Consider the following 23,154-nt stretch of genomic DNA (forward strand, 5'->3'; position numbering starts at 1 on the left):
ATGGTTTTCGAATTGGTTTCTCCGCTCGTAATCTTCTTTAAGTTTTATTTTAAGCAATGTTAAATTGGGCAATTTGTTGCGTGTTTTCATTGCAATCACGAAATTTGCGTATTCTTTCGATAAACTTGATAAAAGAATTATTGGCAGTAGCTCATCATTCATATCAATGTCAACTTCTGGCAGTGTTTCAATTAAATTATGAAATAAATCCAAATGTTTCATCATTACACCATCATCCGACAAACGGAGATTATGTTATCTTTTATAAAGTGTAACTTTCCTTGCTGAACTTTTCGGCTTATAAATTGCCTCCAACTTTGACCAGGCTTCTAAAGAGGTTTCACATTTTTTATGTGATTTAGTTGAGTGGCTTTAACGGATAAAGTCATCATCGCAAGTGCATTTTCGTCTTGCGCCTCACATTCAAAACTATTGGTTGTTGGTTTCTTAAATTTTCCAGATGTGAACTTCCATAAATACGAACAGATCAACACACCAGGTGTCTTAGTTGTGTTCATCTAATTTTAATCACAGAATTTAACTGTGATTTAAAAACTTTTGCGATTATCTCTTCTTCGCTATTGTCCACCACTAAATCTTTTTCTGATTACGATTTAATTTTTTCGCCTGGGCCCATAACATATGTTGAGATAAAAAACATCAACTATGCCCATAAAGAAAACTTTGACTTGTTGATTTATGAGTAGTTTATTTCATACTGTAACAATTACTTAAAACTAAGGAATACAATAGTGTTGTGTTGCCAGATTTGCAACAACTTTGAACGGCGATCAAACACCAACTAAACGACGTAGCTTGCTCAAAATTAAAAAGTCACTGACTTATCAAACCACCCTCGTATATACCCAAATAAGCCAAATAAGTTTTCGTGTGATGTATTAGTTTTGTTTACAGCTATTCCCGTGCTATTTTGTTATTTTTCAGTTTGAAGTTTTTCTATTTTAACTGGCATATAGTACTTAACTTACTTTTGTCTTTTCTTGTATATAGGTAGTGTAAATTTCTCTTACATTATACAATATTATGACGTTTTTTGTTTTGTTGTTTTGTTTTGTTCAGTTTTGGTAAACGTAGTTTGGTTGTGTTTATGTCGATTTAATATTTATTTATTTTTGTGCTTATAATTGACATAAATATTCCATCATGATTTTTGTATAGTAAATATGATATGTATGCTGTTTGTTTTATTTAGGATATTATTAAGTTATTAAATAAAATTTATATACATATATATATTTTTAGACTCAAACAACTTGTTTGACACTGCAAACAATCATTGCAGGTAGAAGTAGTGCCAACTACTTACCACTGAGGTAAGTATCGTCATCTTTTTTGACAACCAAACTGCTGTCAAATCTCTGGGAAACGCTAAAGCAATATCCGTAACAGTTCGAGAATACCGGTCTTTTCTTAATGAGCTAACTAGACATGTTAGTGTCCAGCACATGTTGGTTCCTTGACACAGGAATGTCTCGTGCTTCTGAATGGCATAAGAGCTTACCAAGGTAGGCACTCCGATCTGTATCAATTATTTTTATTCCAATTATTTGTATTCCACTCTCAACGGTCAAGCTACCAAGTTGCTATGAAGATAAGTCTACAGTTTAATGATTTAATGAATCATAAAACTATTGCAAGAAGTACTGTTATGCAATATTTCTTGACGTCAAACAAACTTTCGAAAGAGTATAGCATAACAGGTTTATTCATAAAATCAGACACCAATATACAACTAGTGTTAGAATTCTAATCGCAATCGAGGTATTGTAGTATAAAATACAAATCGTTTATATCAGTTCCCCTATAAATATCAAAATTAATGAACAAAAATGTTGCCATGTTATGTCTCCTTTTAATAATGCTGCTGATCAGTGATTACACTAAATAGCGTTCTACTATCCTTAGATAATGCTACTTACCTAAGGATTGACTTAGGCGAAAGTTTTTAATTGACAAAGCATATAAAAACAAAAGAGACTTGTATATTTATTTTTGTCCTCAAACCTCCAGTTTTCTCAACCAAACTGGAGCTCTGTCACTGTCATGCCCTCATAACCAATTTATGGTTACAAAACCATGCCCTCAGTGTATTGTATAATAGCAATACAATATACGATATAGATATAAAAGTATATATAAACTAAACTTAGCACTACCAATTTCTATGTTGATGGTCTAACTTACTCACATATAATAACCACTCCAATCTATTTGAATATATATATATTGAAAATATAATTAATATATTTCGATATACAGTTTGTATATAACAAACTAATCAATTACTATAATACATATAAAAGTATTATAAGATATGCATACAACGAAATAATTAAACCAAGACAATTAATTATAATAAAGGCATAAATATATTAACAATAATAATTAAATTATAATATATAAATAAATTTAAATAAGTAACCGTTACGAATTTTTTATTTTTCGTTATTATTCATGTGAATAACCAACAAGTATTTGAAGAAATTTGTCTCTACTCTAAAAGTTTCTATTGATGCATTTCGCCCAGGGACTACCTATGTATGTACTGGTTGATCGTGCCATTTTTCTAAGCAAGGAGGATATCGACATCAGTATTGTGAAGCCTTGGTTCAGACGTAAGGACATCTGGGACTGATAATCAAAAAGTGCAATAACCAATTTATTAGGAATATTGGTAAGCTAAAATCATGTATCCTAATTCAAAATGTGTTAATGCTTTTTATGTCCACAGGAAAGGAAAGATGGTATCACAGTTGTGAAAATCAGATTACCTGGTGGGCCAGATCAAATTGTTACTCCTTTTGACGACTATAATAAACAAAGATGTCGTCAGAGCAATAAATTTAATATTATCAATTATTTCCTTGTGTGTAATCTTTATCAACAATACTAACCATTTTCCTTTGGGTGTAAACACAAAATTTGTGTTTTTGCTTTATACGCAATAAATTCAAGCTGAACTACACACTGTAACAACAACAACCGAAGTCCCATTAGAAGTAATTAGCAGCACTTAGAAAAGTGCGCATCATAGGAGTTGCATGGGGACTTGAACTCAGCACATGGAACAGTGCACGTCGCATCGGACCCTTCGGTTTCTTCAGAGGAATAAACAAAATAATTAATAAATTCATAGAACTAGTGATTTCCAACCTACCAGCTTAGCCCAGTCGGTAACACTGATTCCTAGCAGCGTAGCCCTGTCGGTAACGTTGGATACTCTTCCTAATACTAATCGGGTTTTCTTATTACAGTAGTTATAGTAATTCTCAATATTTGTAATTGTAATAAATTTTGTTAGTGAATAAATAAATATTAAATCTAAATATTGTCACAAAATATATTTTGTAAAAATAAAAGAATTAAATTAAAAATAGCCTGTTTTAAAATGATTATACGGCGAGAAGGTTCAGGGTTACGAAGAAATTTTGACAGAGGTGAGTACCTATTGAATTTTATAAGAAACTTTAATTTTACAATATGAAGGGCTTGGTTCGATAGGAAAAAGTGCTAAACATAATACCTCTCTCCGATAACCCAGAAGTTCAAGTTTATAAGTTTAATAGTTGGATTATCTTCAATTAAAATAAGTTAACCTCTTAAAAAACGTAAAGTAAATAACATTGGATATTCTTGCAGGGTAAATAAGGTGGAGCTCAGCAAAGTAAAAAGGATATATAATCTTGGGACAGCTTTAAATATAACTAACAAAAGGTATATCTACTTATACGAAGTTTCATGATGGAACACAGAGTTAAACAATCTAACGCAGACAACGCAAAAACAGTTTGATGAGAGTTATAGGATTAATAACTAGTAAAAGTATAAAGATTGTCTTTAAATTTAGAAAAAGTTATTAGAGAGGCTAAAAGTAATGACTGAAAGAAATTTTTCAAGTCAATTAAATCCACCTTATTGTCAATGTTTGGAATTTTATCAAGCAAAGCATAAGCCCTTCTTAACCTAAAACTGATGATGGCACATGGACTAAAACGTCTTCTGTCACAATAAGACTACTATTAGACAATCAGTTTCCAGACTACAAAGTTAATGCAGAAGAAAGTGGTTCAAATGTTTAGGTTAGTTCGAGTAGCAATAGTTAAAGAAAAAAAAAATGAAAATTTCCATTAATAGTTTTTTATCGTGCAAATCGTCAGGCCTAGATAGTATTCTCTCTATCTTGTTTTTAAAACTGAAGAATATAGAAATGCATGCTAGAAATTCAATTAAGTACCAATTAGTTGAGGATGATAAAATAGCAGGATATCTGATATAGGAAAAATCGGTCACGAGTCCGATGAGTAAAAACTCATTTTTTTACTCAAGACAATGGAGAGGACGATACAGCTTTACTTCAAACCTATAGTGGAACGTTTTCCATTCGTATGTAGATGATATGGTTATTTTAGTAGCAAGTATGTTCCCTAACATAATAGACGATATTATACAGAGAAACGTGGTTAAGGTACGTACTTGGGCCCAAAGCTGTGGACTAGGTATTAACGCTGAAATGATTAAAATGATGCTGTTCGCCAATACACTCCAAATACCGGCTTTCGATTACATTTTACTAAATGGACAACAGTTAAAACTATGGAAAAGAGCCAAACATCTAGAAATTTTGCCGGATAGTAAGCTAATTTGGAAATACAAAGTGGATGTGCGGATCCAGAAGGCATGTGTAGCACTCTGTTCTTGTAAAAGAATTTACGATAAAAGGGGGATTCCTCGACTTATTATACATTGGGTGTATACGGCTATTGTACTTCCAGTTGTCACTTATGATATGATGTAGTGTAGTGGCAACCTTTGGACAAGACCTATAACATTTAAAAATTTTACAGAATTCAGCGGACAACATGTGTTGGCGTTACATGAGCCTTTAGGACGGCCCCTATGAACGCGCTAAACGTAATCCAATACCTGGTACCTCATTGATATTCACATTAAAAATATCATTTGAAATTACATTGAAATACTGAAATACCTGGCACCTTATTGATCTTCATATTAAAAATATCGTTTGATATTGCACTAAAATACTGAAAGTAGCAGACTTCTAGGCAGAACAAATATTTTAGTGTCATATTAACCATGACCACACAATACGTTGTGTGCAGTATTTAATGTGTCACGCCAACCCAAAACTCTCAAATATCAAGCATGACCGAAAAACCCTAATTGCCAAATATAAAATAAATATAAAATAATTTATGAGTCAGAAATTTGACTCGTCTATTTTGTCATTTCTTTATGACAAAATATTTGTATGCATATTTAATTATTCCAATATGCATTTGACAATTTGGATAGTGGTATGCTCAGCACATGAAATTGTGTTAAGTATTTCACAGATCATATTGCAAGCGATAATGCATGCAATATGATTTGTCCTCAATACAGTTGGTTACCAAATGTGTGCCACTGTGAAATAGAAGACCATTTAAATAATAAATATAGATAAGCTATTTCTATAAAAACATTATATACGTCTAATTTGGGTTAACCAATTAGACGTAAGTAAATTTAAGTATCAACCAATAGAATCGATACATAACATTCTATTGGAAATTAGTTGTTAGAAATTATGTAAGAGTTAAGAATAAAAATTTAATAAAATCAGTCTCTAATGAACACTCAAAACGACATGTCTTTGATTTTTAAATAATACGATTACATAAGTAAACATTAAAACTATTACATGGCGATCCTGCCAAACTGGCAAGGACCAGAACATCTATCTAGTTTGAATTTCTAAAATAAAATTAAAATGTACTGAACTAAATGAAAAGTATATTGTGAAGTGATAAACTAAATTTTAAAAGTAATATAAAATTAAGATGTACTGAACTAAATAAAAGTATACAGTGAAAAGTTAAACTAAAATTGATTATTATTGTAAATTGAAATATACTTATAGATATTGTGAAGTAAAACAATGTAAATATAAATATTTACTAAATAAAAACACAATTACATGAAAATTTGACTAAACTATAATATTGTGAAGCTACACAATTACAATTACATGAAAATTTGATTAAACTATAATATTGTGAAGCAACACAATAATAATACAACAAAAATCATAATCGAGACAGAACATTTAAAGTGCAGAACAATGGGATGGTTCTCAAGTGATGAACACAACACAAACAACAACCTCCAACAGAAGACAGAAATTACCAATAATATGCTGAATCGTGCAACAAACCCCACAAATGGTAATATAGAGGTAGTGATAATAACCTTAATTATTGTATTTATAATATTTTACATTGCCTATAAAATAAATAATTATATAAAAAAATATGTACACAAACATATACATACTTCTTTAAATTCAAACAATGTATAAATATTATAACTATTAACTATTACTATTATATTATTTCTTTATCATCATTATTACTATATTGTGTTATGTAAAAAAAAAAAAAATATTAATATATTATAAATATATAACAAATTGAAGATCAATATATTAAATATGAATGAATTCAATAATATTAGAAAAAAAAAAAAATTTTTTTTTTTTTTTTTCAAAATTTATACAAATAAAAATTTGAATTAATAATTTGTACTATGTAAAGTGTATAATTTTTTTTAAAAATATATATATAAAATTTTTTTTTCTCTCTCTTCAATAAATACATATTAACACTATGTAAAAATACTAAACTTATAAACTAAATAAATTAAAGCGAATTTTGTTTCATAACCAATTGTTATTCCTTTAAATATATACCACTCTTTTTATCTTCATTGATTTGTTTTACCATCGTCTTACTGATTTTTTTTCTCTGCTTGATTTATGGAAAATATTGCCGTGTATATAAGTGAGGTTCAGGTTATTCTAAAAAACGCTAAAAAGGCTAGTATTAGAGGGTATACAAAACCCACTGTAGCTACCAAATTAGATAGATTAGACTATCTAAAAACTCTTGTCGAATCGATTTATATCACAAAAAATTTAGAAGAGGCTTCCGTCTTAAAAGAAGTCTTCCTAGAAAAATATATACAGACAAGAAAGTATCTTTTAACTATGACAACACCTGAGCAAAATACGCAAACTACAAACCAAAGTAATCACATACTAAACGACATTAACAACAGTACAGATATAACAAGTAGAATGGCGACATACGACGCAGTAATTGAAAGCGTAGTAAAGCTACTGCCCATATTCACGGGAAAACAAGAAGAATTAAATTCCTTCTTAAGGAGATTGAAATTCTACGGCCAAAAGATTAGAGATGGAGACAAACAGGAATTTTTAGAACACATTGTAGATTGTAAACTACATCACAATGTAAAGATACGAGTTTCTCCAATAGGTTTTCCAGATTCCTTGGATCAGTTGGTAGAAAAACTCAAGTCAACTTACATTCCTAAAGATACAGTACCAATGCTCTTACAAAAAATTAACGAAACCAGGCAAGGCCATAACCAACCAATCACAGAATACAGTGATAAAATGGCCAAGCTATTATCAGATTTGAATACGTCATCCTTATTAAAGAGAAATTACAACGCAAATTCCCCACAAGCAGAAGGGATGTTAGCAACAAATGATGAGAACGCATTACTGGCGTATAAAAAAGGTCTGAATCCAATGTACTCGCAAGCAGCACAAATGGCACAACCAAAAACTTTCCAAGAAGCGAGAGAAGTCGCTGAAAGTTTAATTTTTACGGAACAAAATCAACGAATGTTGTATTACCGAGGTAATACTTATTATAATAATAGAAATATTAATCGGCAAAATAACAACAATTTTCGCCCAAACAACAGAAATCAATATAGTAACAGTGGTCAAAGAAACCAAAATAATAATAAATATAATAATTCATATAATAGAAATCAATACAATAATAATAACAGTGCAGGTCAAAGAAATCAACGATATAACAATAATAACAGAAACCGATATAATGGCCGAAATAACCATAACAACACCTATAACCAAAGACATACATATAACTCTAATAGAAACAGCAACAGAAACAATGTTGGTAACGAAAGAAGAATTCGTTTAACATCAGCACAGGAAAACTACAACCCACCAGAGGGAAACCAGTAGAATTCACCTCTGGTAAATTGAATAAAAATATCTACTCATTTAACCCTAACGTATCTAACTATATAGAAGTTCAATGTAACAACACTAACACTTACGTTAAATTATTAATCGACACAGGAGCAGATGTGTCAATAATTAGAAACAAATTTAATTTAAACTACGACTCAAATAGAACATGTGTATTAGTTGGTATCACCAACAATTACAGAAATTCCTTAGGCATCACGACTCTTCAAATGGAATTTGAAGATATAACAATACAGCACAAATTTTCGGTGGTAGAAGAGGACTTTCCAATTGAAGTAGATGGCATCATCGGTAGAGATTTCCTTACCAATTTTAAATGTAATATTGATTATTACACCTTCTCTTTAACAGTTACCCACAAAGAACAACAAATAACCGTTCCTATATATTGTAAACCAATTGTTCTACAAGCAAGAGCAGAACATTGATGTGTCAATCTTTATAAATGGCTGGAAAATGGACTGCACCTCCCTTAGGCCACCTAATGAGTACACGGTTTTTCAGGTTAAAGTTTTAGCAATTAAGGAAGCAAGTCGGCTAATTGCAAGCCATATCAAGGACAGATGTAGTGTTGTCATTTTTATTAACAGCGAGGCAGCAAGTAAAGGTCTTCAATCTTTCATCAGAAATTCAAATATAAAATAATGTTAAGAATAAATTAACGAACTAAACCGACTAGCTGACATCTATCCAATAATAAATTGTGCCTTCATCCCAAACAATGATGTGACATTTTTGAAGTACTTTAGCCTTATCTGAATATTTTTTTATATTGCATAAATGCAATAAATAAATGCTTCATTTTTAATAAATCTATAGTAAAAACTTGGTGAAATTAAATATCATATGAAATTACTATTTCTTTCAAATACATAATGAAAACTATAATTTTATTTGAGTTTAACATTATTAACATAAATGCATTTATTAAAAAATAATATTTTGACCAATTTTCAATTTATTTCAATTAACATATAAAATTTCTATTATATCTGTCATTTCTGCTACTTCGTAAAAGTTCGAACAATATACACAAAAATAAACAAAACAGAAATCAGTATCATTCAAACTGTCGGACAGTTTGAAACAGAAATTATTAAATTTATTATTTAAGTTAAAATTTTAACTAATATCGAATGATTTAATGGCCTATGTTTCGCCTTAAAACTATATAAATATGATCTGAAAGTATCAAGAAGATTAGTTCAGTCAAATAAATAAAATAAATAAGTTTTTTGTCTACTGTTTTTTGCCCAAACACCTGATTTTAATTCAATTGAGAACATTTTGGTATTCTTAAACGTCGCTTTGGGGGTCGAAAAGTATCCAAATGCTTGAGGTCATGAAAGATGAATGGTGTAAAATTCCAAATAGTTTTATTAACAATTTAATATCACCTTTGACCCGTAGAAGTGCCCAAGTAATAAAAAGGAAAGGACTTTATACAAAATTTAGAAAAATAATACAAAAATTTAATATAATAAATAAAGTTGCTATTGTTCTGCACAGCCGCATTTCGCAATATCTCATTATTTTTGTGAATTATTTAACCCGTTATTTAGAATTGTAGATTTTGTTGTTTTTTTATAATAGCTAATACAATAACAAATAAAACTGTGTATTTAAGTTTTTGAATGAAAAGTAAAAAGTAGACAAAAAACTTATTTATTTGATGGGCAAATTTTGGTTGCTTTTGTTATGCACAACACTGTATATATATATATATATATAAATATATGTCTTTCAATTACACAGGACTCTTATTTAGCATAGATACAAATACACAATCAGTTTGTGTACACTAATTGTTTGTATATGTTTTGTACATATTAATGTGTTTGTGTTCAGAACCTGTACAAAAGCTTTCATCAAAAATCAAAAAGGTAAAGGAACTTTTGGTATCCTTAATATTTTCGCATTAATAACATTCTAATTTGAGTATCAGAATAGCGAAAGAGATATTATAAATGGATATATGTGATAGTTTAAATGGCCCTAGATAATTGTTTTATTCACAAAATAATTTAATTTGATATACAACAGTCAAGGAAATAAAAGTCGTATAAAATTACGATAGGTACTTGAAGTTGAAAGATATTGTGAAATGCAAGTACACACAAGTGAACCGTTTTTAACAAAAAATGGGTACTTTAAGTTATATACATTTACGAGTCAACCGATTCTTACCAGTTCGACGCATTATTTTTTTTGATCGAAGATCTGGTTCTTCAGGATACGTGGGTGTAAATTATAATAAATAAATCATTGATATTTACCCTCTCCGCTAATTGTAAAAAATCTGATGGCTTCATATTTTGATTTCCTAGTTAGTATAAAATTTTTAAACAGAGAAATTTAGTAGTTTTTTAAATAAATTTTTGTTATTGGAAAAAAATACGAGCTTTCCGCGTTTTTGCAAGTAAATTTCGCTTAGATGAATTTGTGAAACAACGTCATATTACATTCAACAGTTTCCCCTTTCATTGCTTTTTATTTAAAATATAATCATTTGTCGATATAAGCAAGTTTGCTATCCATTGTCGAATTTTTATTACGATTTCGTTTATTCACTCTTCAAATATTTTTAAAACATGTAACAACTTATTAATTCAACTTTTTTTCTGTTAAGACTAATTTCAAACACGTCAACACTAATGCAATAGTTTGTAAATTATATTCACAAATATTAGCGAATTAAAACTAAATGAACTCGCAGTCTGCGTTAATAATCGTTTTTTAGTAGTGAATAGTTGCAATTTTACGTATGTATAGCTTCAAAAGCTTTTTGAAAAAGCTTTTTACCCCTGCTAAGGAGATTTGGGTTACAATAAATGCGTTGGTGGGTATTCAGCACTAACACCCCTAAAAAATGAAAAGTTTTCACCGATTTACTACAGTCGGCAAAAGAGAAGAAAAAGTGGAAAAATCCTTCATTACAAAAATGTTTGTATCCTGTTATAGTCGATTATTTGAGATACGCATAATCTCTTCCACTCATTTAAAGAAGCACCTAATATACACACATATGTCCATTTATGCCTATGTGAGTCATATGGTATATAAAGTAAATGAATTAATTTATTGAAAATTAATATTATTATTAATTATAAATATTAATAAATGAACATTTTGTTAAAATATATTAAACGAATGTATTATTTAACTATAGATTACTTAAACTGAAATGAGTGTTCAAATACAAAACTGACATTTATATACAGTACACTCTTGAAAGCGTGAACTAATTGTCAAATTGCTCAAGTTTTTGAGTTTCAAACCAGAATAAACTGTTGTGACACCTGTCACCCAAAAGAATACACATGCTGTTTTAGTTTTTAGATTTTTTATTGAAAACTTGTTACGGAATATGTAGTGTCACTGTCGCTGCTGCGGTTGCTGTTGCTGTGAATGTAGCTGTTGTTGTTGTTGTTGGTCGACGTTATTATCGGTATGTGCAATGGGAAATGTTTGACTGATATGGCTGAATTGGTAGTAGTTGTTGTCACTAATGAGTTCATTCGTTATTTCCTCCGCTTTTTAATATTTGTTGTTTAATTTATTTCATTTCTAATTTATATTCATTTTAACTAGCCTTCTTTATTTGATGAGATTTACTTTTCACTAATATTTGCTTTTCATTTCTTCCTTTTATAACTATTATTCAGTGAGATTTTTACAAACTGTGCGAATAATTGGATATTGTAACGACACGTTTTCGTTCGTTGATAATGCTGAGGTATACTTAGCCGTTGACCATGGGTCGTTGCAATATAATTTTTATTTTCAGAAGTCAAAGACAATTAAATATAATTTATTCGTTTGTTTATTTAAAATTATATTTAAAATAAAATTATAATAATTATAATCAAAAGAACAAGGTATTTTTTTGTAACTGCAATATATTATTATTAAATGTGTTTGTTTCCTATGAGAATTTTTGGGGTTTTGATAATTGATCCAGGCATTGTTATTGTGCTTTCGGACAGATGGCATTCTTCTTGTGAGTTCTTAACTGAAAAATAAGAATTTTATGTTGCATTCTTGAATATCAAACTACTAGTCAAGATTTATGTATCTACCTTGACGTAGTACTAAGTTTACTAGTCAAGATGTATTCAACTGCCTTGACGTGACATAGGTAAGAATACTAGGCAAGATGTAAGTAACTACCTTGACGTATTACTAAGATTACTAGTCAAGATGTAAGTAACTACCTTGACGTATTACTAAGATTACTTGTCAAGATGTATAAAACAACCTTGACATATTACTAAGATTACTAGTCAAAATGTAAGTAACTACCTTGACGTTTACTAAGATTACTAGTCAAGATGTATAAAACTATAATACCTTGACTACGTTTCTACTGACTTGTTTCACAAAGTCGTAATACTACTTTTGAGAGTTTCCCAACAAGGGATTTTGCTTGTACTATGCGCGCTTATTTATACTCAAATGATCGAAGGTTTTGTGTAGCGCATCGGTATATAATATTTGTTGTTGGTATTTGTGGTACTTGTTCTTATTGTGTTCTTATTTTTAACGTCTTGTCGTTTTTGTTACGTTTTGACACTGCGACACTACTTCACACACTGAGTGCTCGATAAACACCTGCACCGCTGCTTCTTATTTTTTTTTATGCCGTTTAATTTTGCTTCAGTCGGAACAAAAAGTCACATTGTGCTGATACAACATATCTTCTGCTTTGAGCGCTTGTATTCAGCGGCACGTAGATTGCACGTTGCACATTGACCTCACACGTATGTATGTGTCGGTGCGCCTTCAGTTTTTCATAAATCCGTCGATTGCACAATGAATGCATATTGGCGTGCAGTAATAGCATAATCCATGTATGTTGTTTATTGATACATAACAAAAATATATATATATTTACACATTTAAATTCACATTTTATTGTTGTACATATTAATTTGTACTTGAGAGACACGGCATGAAATGAAGTTTATGAAAACTTTTTATTAGAAAAAAGTCAATCTTTTTTGGGGCTTCTGTTCTTCTAATAATTAACCCACAGCTTTCTTCCTTACACTTCTAAGTAAATTCATATCATCTTCATCATATCATATCATTTCATGGCTGGCTGACTGTACCACTTTGTTGAAAACTCCAACTGCTCCACTTGGTTTAATTTTTTGCGGTGCCTCTGAGATGCATTCTTCGTCGCATTTGTCGTCACGCTCAATATCATCATCCGTGTTATCTTTCTCAATATCTTCATTCCATTCCTGAGTATTGGATAACGTACATTCACTCTGAAATTGTTAAAAAGAGCAAAACTTTTAATAAGTCACATATTGCATGTCTACGCTCACGAACAAACCTTAGCATTTAAACTGTTAAGAAGATTTATAGTGTTGTACATCAAGGAGAAAAGTTCATCTTTCCATTTTTATTTTATGATCGCAAATCTTCGCTATTTTCGAGATCATCAGTTATCACAAAACTTAAAACATTGTTTCAGCACTTTGTTAGGGTTATTTTGCCGACACGATTCCAAGCGCCTACCAAAAGACTTATAGCATTTTTTAATGTTATTTTCTTCATAGACTCGAGCAAATCAGATTGCATTGCTGTTATTGAAGCAAGAAAGTTGTTTCTGTGGTGTGGCTTCGTGATTTTTATTGCATTCTTATCTATCGGTTGAATGAGGGGAGTAACTTGTGGTGGCATAAACATTACCAAAATTTACTCATCTTTCGTCGTCAGTTTAGCTTCATTTGGATAGGAAGAGACATTGTCGATCAGGAGAAGAGATTTGATTATCAAGCATTTCTCTCTTAAAAAATGATTTCACCTGGCGGATTTTGAACTTTTATAGTTAGTAAGACACTAAAAGTTTTTGAAGCAGCGTGGGTTTTTAGTCTAATTATCAAAATTTTAAGTTTATGAGATCCAGTGGCGTTTGAACAACACAAAAATGTGATTCCAACTTTACATTTGGGGCACTCTCTTCCAAACTGGATACTTACGTTTTATCTGTCAGAAGTTTCCAAAATAAGCCGGACTTATCAGCATTATTTAACTGATCGTTACACAACGCTAATTCAACAATTTTAGCTTTAGTTTTTCGCCAGATATTTGAAGAAGAAGCAGCTCTGAAGCACGCATGATTTTTCTTTTCCACACTCAAAAAAAGTTCGGTTTACGCATTTTAAAATCAGTTGTCTTATATTTAATAGCATATTTTTTTCGCTATTTTTGTAAAAAATCGAGAATTTCAGCTTTTTGTTTTAAGCATATAGGTTTTTTCGAACTTATTTTTACGTAGCCAAAAACGAAACGCTTATGTAAAGACGAAATTCCAACTGGTAAATTTTGCGGTTATAGAACTTTATTGACGTGTTCACGTTAATTGACTTGCACACAAAAGGTTGTTCACGTTTTGGGATGCTCACGTTTTAGAGTATTCACGTGTGCTATACTTAGTAATAGTGATTAGCGACTCTGAGATTAGTTTTACTCTGAATTAGTTGCTATAACTTTCAAAGTGCTGAAGTTAATATAAAATTATATAGTAAGTTCAATAAATTTAATTAATTTTTACACAAATCGACCACTCTACGAAGATCACTTTATCGATTGTTTCCTCATCGCCCTTTGTTTTTTTGAGAAAGAAAATTATTTGTTTTGTTGAAGTTACAAATGTATTACTGTCCATTTACGATAGTAAAATAATGACTTTTCCTTTTACTGAGACCTATTAGCACATTGTAACGTTTGATCTAAATTGAAATTAAAATCTAAAAATAAACAGAACATAAAATCAGCAGTATAAATTCATTTAAGATATTCATATAAGTTCATTTAAGGTATAAGAAGTTAATTCCTTATAAGCATATCAAACCTTTACAGCAGCTCATTGAAGAATGAAGGCATTATTTTTCCTACACCATTTGGTTCGATCTTCTCACGCATGATGCAAATCTTCATCAAGCTATTCTTATTTTTTGAATAGCCAACAAGTTCGTTAATCGCTTTCATTGAAATTATATTCAGTAGTGTGCAGAAAAAACAACTGGAAATTGCATTTGTAGAAAGATATCAAAAATTATTGCGTCTATTCTTTATGTAGAGACTATAAAGAAAAAGGGTTGAAAAAGAAAATATATACTCATAACTTCATTTAAATTTGTTGCAGATCGCCATAAATACGTTCATTTGAATTAATTTTCGCAATCATATTTATTATTAACTCGTTTTTATTTTTAAATGGATTGTATGGATTTCTTTTAAGGGACGGTATAATAAATATCCAATTGTAGTGTCATATCAGACCATGACCACCCGCAATTCACTGTGTGCGATATGATGATCTGAGAATTTAACCCAAAACAGTTGAAATTAATATTTATATCCCAGAAATTGCAAAGCAAAATAATTTATGAGTTGGAAATTCGACTCCTTTGATTTGTCATTGCTTTATGACAAACGTTTCAGTACAAGCGAGTATAATTACTTCCGCATGTGCTTCGCAATTTAGACTTCGGAATCTAGAACATAAGAAAATGTGTCATGTGTTGTGCAAGATCATATTGCAAGCAATTGTCATGCAATATGATTTGCCCTCTTTTAGAGTTGGTCACCATATGTGAGTCAACAGTTAAGAAATTATATTGTTGACCAATGACGTAGGTATATTGAAGTAAGATATATTAAGAAAAAAAAATAAGATATATAAAAAAAAAAACTTAAGTGTATAAAGTAAATAATTAAATGTAAGATAATGTATTTTAGAAACCGAACTGTTGTTCGATGTTAGACGAAAATTGTAAATCAGTCTTACAGAAGGGTCTAATACATGGAGCCTGATGCAAGAGTCTAAGTCTAAGTGAATAAGCAATTATTTAATAATTTTAATTATTTATTATTTAATTATTTAATTTTAATTATTTAATAATTATTTAATAAAAAAATATATTAAAAATAATGAATGTGTTTTAATTAAATATAAAAACAAAGATAATCGTTTTTAAAAACTAATGTTATAAACACCACAGTAATGCAAGTGAAAACCAACAAAAATGTATAGTTTTTATGCTGTGGTAGTCTTACTTTTATTTGCAAAAATTGAAAAAAATTCGTTTATTTAACAGTTTCACAGATGTTATCTAGCGCTAATACATGCTTTTTCCTTTGTTTTAAAAAAAAAATAAGGCTGGTAATATTTTATGTTATATCAAACATAAAATTTTATTCAGTTCATTAGTTCTTTAAATTTATTTTTAATTTATAACTTCCTTGACGCTAGTATGTTCTTTTCTGGAATAATTTCAGTGGTAGTATCTTGTCTAATGTTGTAGTTACATTTAATGACATATATGTTTACACCCATACAGATATACGAAATTCTGCACCATGTTATATTCTAATCATCTTTGTTTTGTTAAGTTGTTTTTTAATAAAGAAAATAAGAGCTTTTTGCAATACCGTATGTGTTGAGGTTCTAATAAAGGATGAGACCTCAATATATTGCACTCACGCTTAGCTTCTGCTTGACATTATTTTACGTATGTAGATGAAAATTTGAAATTTATATTTCGTATATATTTCCTATATATATTATATTTCTTTTGTTTTTGCCGATTTAACCGCTAACCACTCATGACGAGTGCCTAAGTCGAGATTGACTTAAAAGATCGAAGCCTTCAAAAGAGTGACTGATGAATTTGCCGCTACACGACTTCCCACATTCATGTTCACAAGCAATTGATTTATTGCTGCCAGTCATAAGAGTGGAGAGAGAACATCTCCGTAAGGAGTGCTCCTACTGACATCTCATCAGCAAAGATATATTGTGGTTCCCTAGTGTATTAAAATAAAAAACACCGTTGTAGTTCTTTTTTTATTTATTGTTATTGTAAAATTGAACAGCAATTTTAAAAGAAAAAGAAAGGAGTGGGTATTTGCTTGATCCCATAGACAAGCTGACGATAATAACAATCAATATGTTTTTTTTAGAACACAAATAATTTGATTGACCGTTGATTCGTTTCCACTGTATAACAGTAATTAAAAAATTTGTTATTATTAAATTTATTTATTTTTATTGTTTTACAATAAATTGTAAATGTTTTATTTCTCTTCTCTTTATATAACATTTATCAATTTTATTGTTGTTGGCAGTAAAACAATTTCTATACACCACTCTCAGAAAAGTTGCACAAGTTTTGTCTAAACATTAATTTAACCCATTAAGTACCAAGCATGTTCAAAATTTTAAGTTAAATATATTCACACGTTGGGACCCGTAATATATTTTTCTCTCTTCGATAGTACAAATATTTTTATATGTGTTTAGTTCGCAAATATGGTATTTAGTTACTTTTATAGTGAAGTAAGTATCATTGTAAGTTGTGTAAAGTACACGTAAGTATAAAATTCAATGTTTTATACTTTTCAAATATTTATTAATCAAAAATATATTTGAAGTATTACATATGAGTTGTATTATGTAAAAAAAAAATAAGCTTACTTGCGTCGTTGTCTAAGATCAATGTAATATTGTTTATTTTCATAGAAAATTTTAAAGCAATTTTCTACATGACCATTTAAATGGCACTTTTTATATATAACAACTGTGGCGTTTGGTGTACGAACAATACAGCTATGGCGATTTTGAGTTTTTATGGGAGCGTGTATACCGGTTACACGTGATAAATTTCCCGGAAGATAAACATCTTCTACTGCATTATGACTTTTCTTTTTCAAATCATCATAAGCGGTAACTTCTGTAATGAAAATTGAGTTTTCTGATGCAAGAAGGTTTCTGGCAATGAAATTCTTGAAGTCTAACTGAGGCATCGGTTTTGTGTTGGCAGAAGCAGCGACAAAGCAATGTAGTTTCTAAGCGTTTACTACAGCGCTATCCAAACACTGTACCCATAATGGCCACCACCCCTTTTTGCTTCTATTCCCGATACGATAGTTAACAACTCCATTGTCATGTAAATTGATGCCGCCCATGTGTCGGTAGTAGCTGTTGATAACTTGAGGCTGTCTGACACCAACATTTTTTTCTCTCTCTGCTATAGTGTTGCACATTTACTATGGGTTCAACGGTATCATACAGTATGTTGCAATAGATGCTCACAATGACTAAATAATTTCTTTACAACAAATGCACCGATTCCCTATTGTTTCTTACATTTATCAGTTGGACCGGAATATGACAGAAACTGGAAGATATATCCACTATTCGAAGAAAGGGTTCATAGCTTATAACTGAAACGTATTGATTTTACAAGTTCCAATGTGAATAGTTTCGACTCAGGTATTTCTACAAGACCACCATAATCTTGTGCATTTGATTCATATACAACTTCAATAGTGCCTAAATACTCTCTCACAATCAGACAAACGGAATTCAAAAAAGGGTAACAAAATTCTATCCGGCCACTTCATTCAAAGGGCTAAAGATCCATGTAATGTTTCTTGAATTTCATCGTCGGCAATTATTTCATTCTCCGATTTACCAACAACATTATTAGGTGGCAAACATAGTACCATTTCAATAGGTTGAGGAGTGTCATTTGGTACTAATGAGTCATCTTCGCTCCAATTGTCAACAACTGCAATAGTTCCTAATTTCTTACATATCTTATGTACGACATTATAATTTTATTTACAGACAGATCTTTTAGCATGAACAAATGCAAGCCTTGCATAAAACAATCAAATTCAGACGAACTCAACCAGCAATCAAATATCAAAACAGACTTATATTATTATGCATTGTAAAAAACATAAATTTAAGTAAATCAGAAGAGTATGATATTTATTAGAGAGATTAGTCTCATTTGATTTCATCACCTTTTTGTTTTTTTTTTTTGTTAAATTTATTTTCTGATATTGCGATCTGTCAATTCGGAATAGACAAAAAACAATATTTAAAAGTGACTAAATACTTAAAATTTTTGTGAGCTTGAATGGACTGTGCTCAGTAGCACATCCGTCTGTTGAAGTCGGACACATTAAAGTTCCAGTGGGGTTTGTTTGTGGAGGCGTGTGAACGTTCTTCTTTCTGCTATCATTCTACTCATAAAGTGGTTGTGATGATGTAGCATACGTTTTTTGTGTTTATTGGCTTGGCTTTTTATAACATCCTTATCTACGGGAATGTTAAGATAAGGATCGCGATGTATACATTCATTCGTTATATATCTAGGAGCATTTAAGATTAATCTAAGGGTTTTTGATTGAAAACGTTGGATAATCTCATATTTGAAGATGCAGCAGTTCCCCAGAGTGAAATGCCATATATCGAGATGGGTTTGAAGTTTATTTTCGACTGAGTGCTTTGAACTTTTGTTCAGTATCCAGTAGAGCTTCCACAGTCTGATGCCAAGTGCTTTTCATTTTGTAAAATTATGGTGCTTCCAAGTTAGTTTCGTGTCAAAGTGTATTCCTAAATATTTCGCGTGGGTAGATTGAGGGATTAACATATCGTTAAGGCGTACCGGTGGGCAATTTTTCCTTCTCATTGTAAATGTTATTTGTGCAGACTTAGACTCATTTGCATTTATTCTCCAGGTTTAAAGCTACTGGGAAATGTCATCTAGCGCTCGCTGAAGTTTGTTGGATGCTAACTGATGATTTTCGTTTGAAGCCATTATCACAGTATCATTAGCAAAACTTCCAATGTAAGTACCAATGGTAGTAGGCAAGTCGTTAGTGAAGAGTATAACAACATCTTTTGTTAATGCAAGCATCTCATTTAGCTTGAGGTTTCCTGCCAAGTCGTCACCAAACCAAATGGTATCCCAAGACAGTCTTCCTCTTACTTGGCATTGCTGGGCATTGGCACAATATATGCACCGCTGTTTCCTTTTCTTCTAAATATAGTCTGCAAGTGTCTTCCTTAGCAAGAGTTATCTTTTTGAGGTGATACTTGAAGTTGATATGTCCAGTAATTAGTGCGGTCAGCTCCGCGAGTTGCTAAGCACTTTTATCGCTTCCCTGGCCCACGGTTTCGGTAACATGAGATTGGTCTGTCTGCAAGTGCTCAACTCTCTCCATCTATTAAGATGAAGTGAGGTTAGCCACTTTTAGACATAGGCCGTCATGTTGTAACTTAGTGGTATTCTGGGTTCTGGGCCACAGAAATTATGACTTGATCCTTGCTTTCTCGTTTTCCTCAATACCGATGTGTCCTTTAACCCATATGACCGTCACCCCATTTCCATGAGCACATTCCATAAGCTTCGTTACACATTCTTGAACTAAGCTCTTAGCTATGTATGTCTTTTGCATGCTTTTGATAACTGCTGGATTGTTCAGCGCTATCAGAAACTGTTTCTGATACACCTGACAATCTAATAGGTGATCCAGAGCATGTAAGTCTGCCATAAGTTCCGCCTGATAGACGGAGACATATATTCCTAGATGTAGAGTGCAAGTTAGATTTAGCTCTTTCGAGTAAACCCCAGCACCAGCTCTGCCATCTATCATGGAGCCATCGGTAAATATGCATATGTCATTTCTTTTACATTCATCATGTAGAAGGCCGTCGACTATTAGTGTTCTATAGGACATTTCTATCCCATAAGCTCTCCTCATACTCTCCAATGGCATCTGTGTTTCCTTGACCATGGTCTGGACGAGGTCAAGAATTTTGCGATGACCCACCAATTTTCCAAAGTTGTTCCACGTGGAGCTCCGGTTTATACGAATTGCTGCCGGAAGCAAACCTAGCATCGCCTCTAACGCCGGTGTTGGTGTAGTGCGCATAGCCCCTGTTATTCCAACACAGGCTAGTCGCTGGACTCTATCTAACTTCATTTTTATTGCCTTTTGGATGGCTTTACACCACCAGACAACTGGCGCATATGTTATAATAGGTCTGACCATCATCGTATAGATCCAGTGCATCGATTTTGGGGATATCCCCCATCGTATTCCGCACACTCTCTTACATTGAAATAGGGAACTTTTCGTTTTTCTGATCTTTTCATCCACATGTTCATTCCAAGCCAGTTTATTATCTAGGACAACACCTAGATAATTCACCGACTTTGATATGCAAATGTTATTATCGAAAAGTTGTAAGGGCTCCATTGACAGACTTCTCTTCCTCGTGAAGAGGATAGTGTCTGATTTCGTGGCATTGATGGCCAGGCCTTGTTCCCTACACCATTTTTCGACGGATTTAAGATCACCTCTCATCACGTTTCTAATGGTGTCTGGGAACTTGCCGTTCACCATCAGTGCTATATCGTCCGCATACCCAATTGTTTGTATGCCTTTAAAGTCAAGCTGTTGAAGTAGAGAATCTATGGTCACGTTCCACAGAAATGTTGAAAGTACCCCTCCCTGTGGGCAGCCTCTGACTGCTCTGCCTCTCAGTCTATGTCTTCCATTTTGTAGGTTTACAACTCTTTGCCTTAGCATGAAATCTATCCATCCAATAATGAGTGAACCGACTTCTCGGTCAGCTAGAGCATATATTAATTTATCAAAGCTTGCTTTGTCAAAGGCTCCTTCGATGTTCATCATGATGCCATCGAAATGCCTCCTGAAGTTAGCTCTCTCTCAGCTGTCCTCACGACCTAGTGCAGGGCAGTTTCTGTGGATCTCCCCACCCTATAGGCATGTTGACATCTACTTAAAGGATATTTCATTAGCGTGGTGCCTTCCAGATAGTCAACTATTACCTTTTCCATAGCTTTAAGCATGAAAGAGGTAAGGCTAACTAGCCTAAATGACTTTGCTTCTGTGTAATCCTTCTTTCCTGGCTTTGGGAGAAAGGTCACCCTTGACTCTCTCCAAGCCTAAGGGACGTACCTTGTTGCCGGTGACGTCGTTAATATCTCCGTGAGCCTAACTGCGAGCAGATCAATTCCCCATCGCAGGAGTGCTGGAAATATGTCATCCAACTCCAGTGACTTAAATGGAGCGAATGTCAAGATGGCATTCCTTACTGCATTTAGGGTCACTATCCTTTCTGCTTCAAATCTTTCCTCTCTGTTCATTGCCCTTTTGGGAGAAGGCCAGTGATAATCATATTTGAAACTTCCTGGAAAATGGATGTCCATAAGAGTACTCAATGACTCCCCAACGGTCGCTGTCATTGTACCATCCTTCTTTCGGATTAAACCAAGCCTTGAGACCGGATCTTTGGTGACCATCTTTTGTAACCGACTTACTTCAGAGGTCCCCTTCATGCTCGAACAGAAATTCCATCACGACCTCCGTTTCCGGTTGCGTAGTACTTTCTTAAATTCACGCTTTTTGGCCTTGTGATACTGAGTTCTTCTCACTCATGTATTTATTAAAGGCTTTCCTTGTCTCCTTTTTTATTACATTAAAGTCCTGACTCCACCAGTGTGTCGACGACTTTTCTGCAATGTTGGTTTGGGGACAAGCGTTTTCGAATGCATTAATCATCGTAGCAAATGTAGTAATTAGTTGGGAGCATCTTTTTAAGCTTAAATAATAGGCCGTTGCGCCAAACTTTTTACAAAAAAATGCGAAATAAAATTCTCATGTGTATACACGCGCATAAAAGGATGGAAACGAAAACATCGTTTTCATCGGTGATGTTTAAAAAATTGTTGAAAAATTGTTTGTGTAATGGCAAGCGAAAACATCGCTCGATGACATCGGCCGATGCCGTCTAATGGGCCCTTTAGGTGTATGAATAAAGGCATCCCAGTTGGTTAATTTGTTGTGCAGATAATATTTTTGAGCTTTAAGTTGTATATTCGATTTTATTCGTAATAAAACTGGAGAGTGATCTGATGAATGATCAAAGCTAGATTTATAGGATGTGCCATTTTGTTGCACTCCTTTAGTAACACAGAAGTCTGACAAGTCTGGTATTTTTTTGGAATCCGTGGGATCCGTTGGTTGTCAAGACTAGATAATTAAAAGATTTTCGCTTCTTATAGCCGCAAGCATCTGCCGTCCTTTGGGTGTTGAAAGCCGAGAGCCACATTCAACGTGTTTAGCATTAAAATTTCCCCCCGCAATAAATCTGTTACCTAGAGTTCTAAAGAATTTTATGT

General features: G+C 32.1%; 1 protein-coding gene across 1 annotated transcript in view; it reads right to left on the reverse strand.

Moving 5' to 3' along the window:
- Positions 1-10,758, reverse strand: part of LOC119665700 (probable cationic amino acid transporter) — a 54,146-nt gene extending 43,388 nt beyond the window's left edge. Inside the window, exon 1 of the mRNA XM_038074934.1 lies at positions 10,408-10,758. Within this exon, the coding sequence (XP_037930862.1) occupies positions 10,408-10,443 (36 nt within the window). The 5' untranslated portion in view covers positions 10,444-10,758. The remainder of the gene's footprint in view (positions 1-10,407) is intronic.
- Between the last annotated feature and the right edge of the window lie 12,396 nt (positions 10,759-23,154).

The sequence above is a fragment of the Teleopsis dalmanni genome, chromosome 1 (genome assembly GCF_002237135.1).
Source record: "Teleopsis dalmanni isolate 2A chromosome 1, ASM223713v2, whole genome shotgun sequence".
In the NCBI taxonomy this organism is placed as follows: Eukaryota; Metazoa; Arthropoda; class Insecta; order Diptera; family Diopsidae; genus Teleopsis; species Teleopsis dalmanni.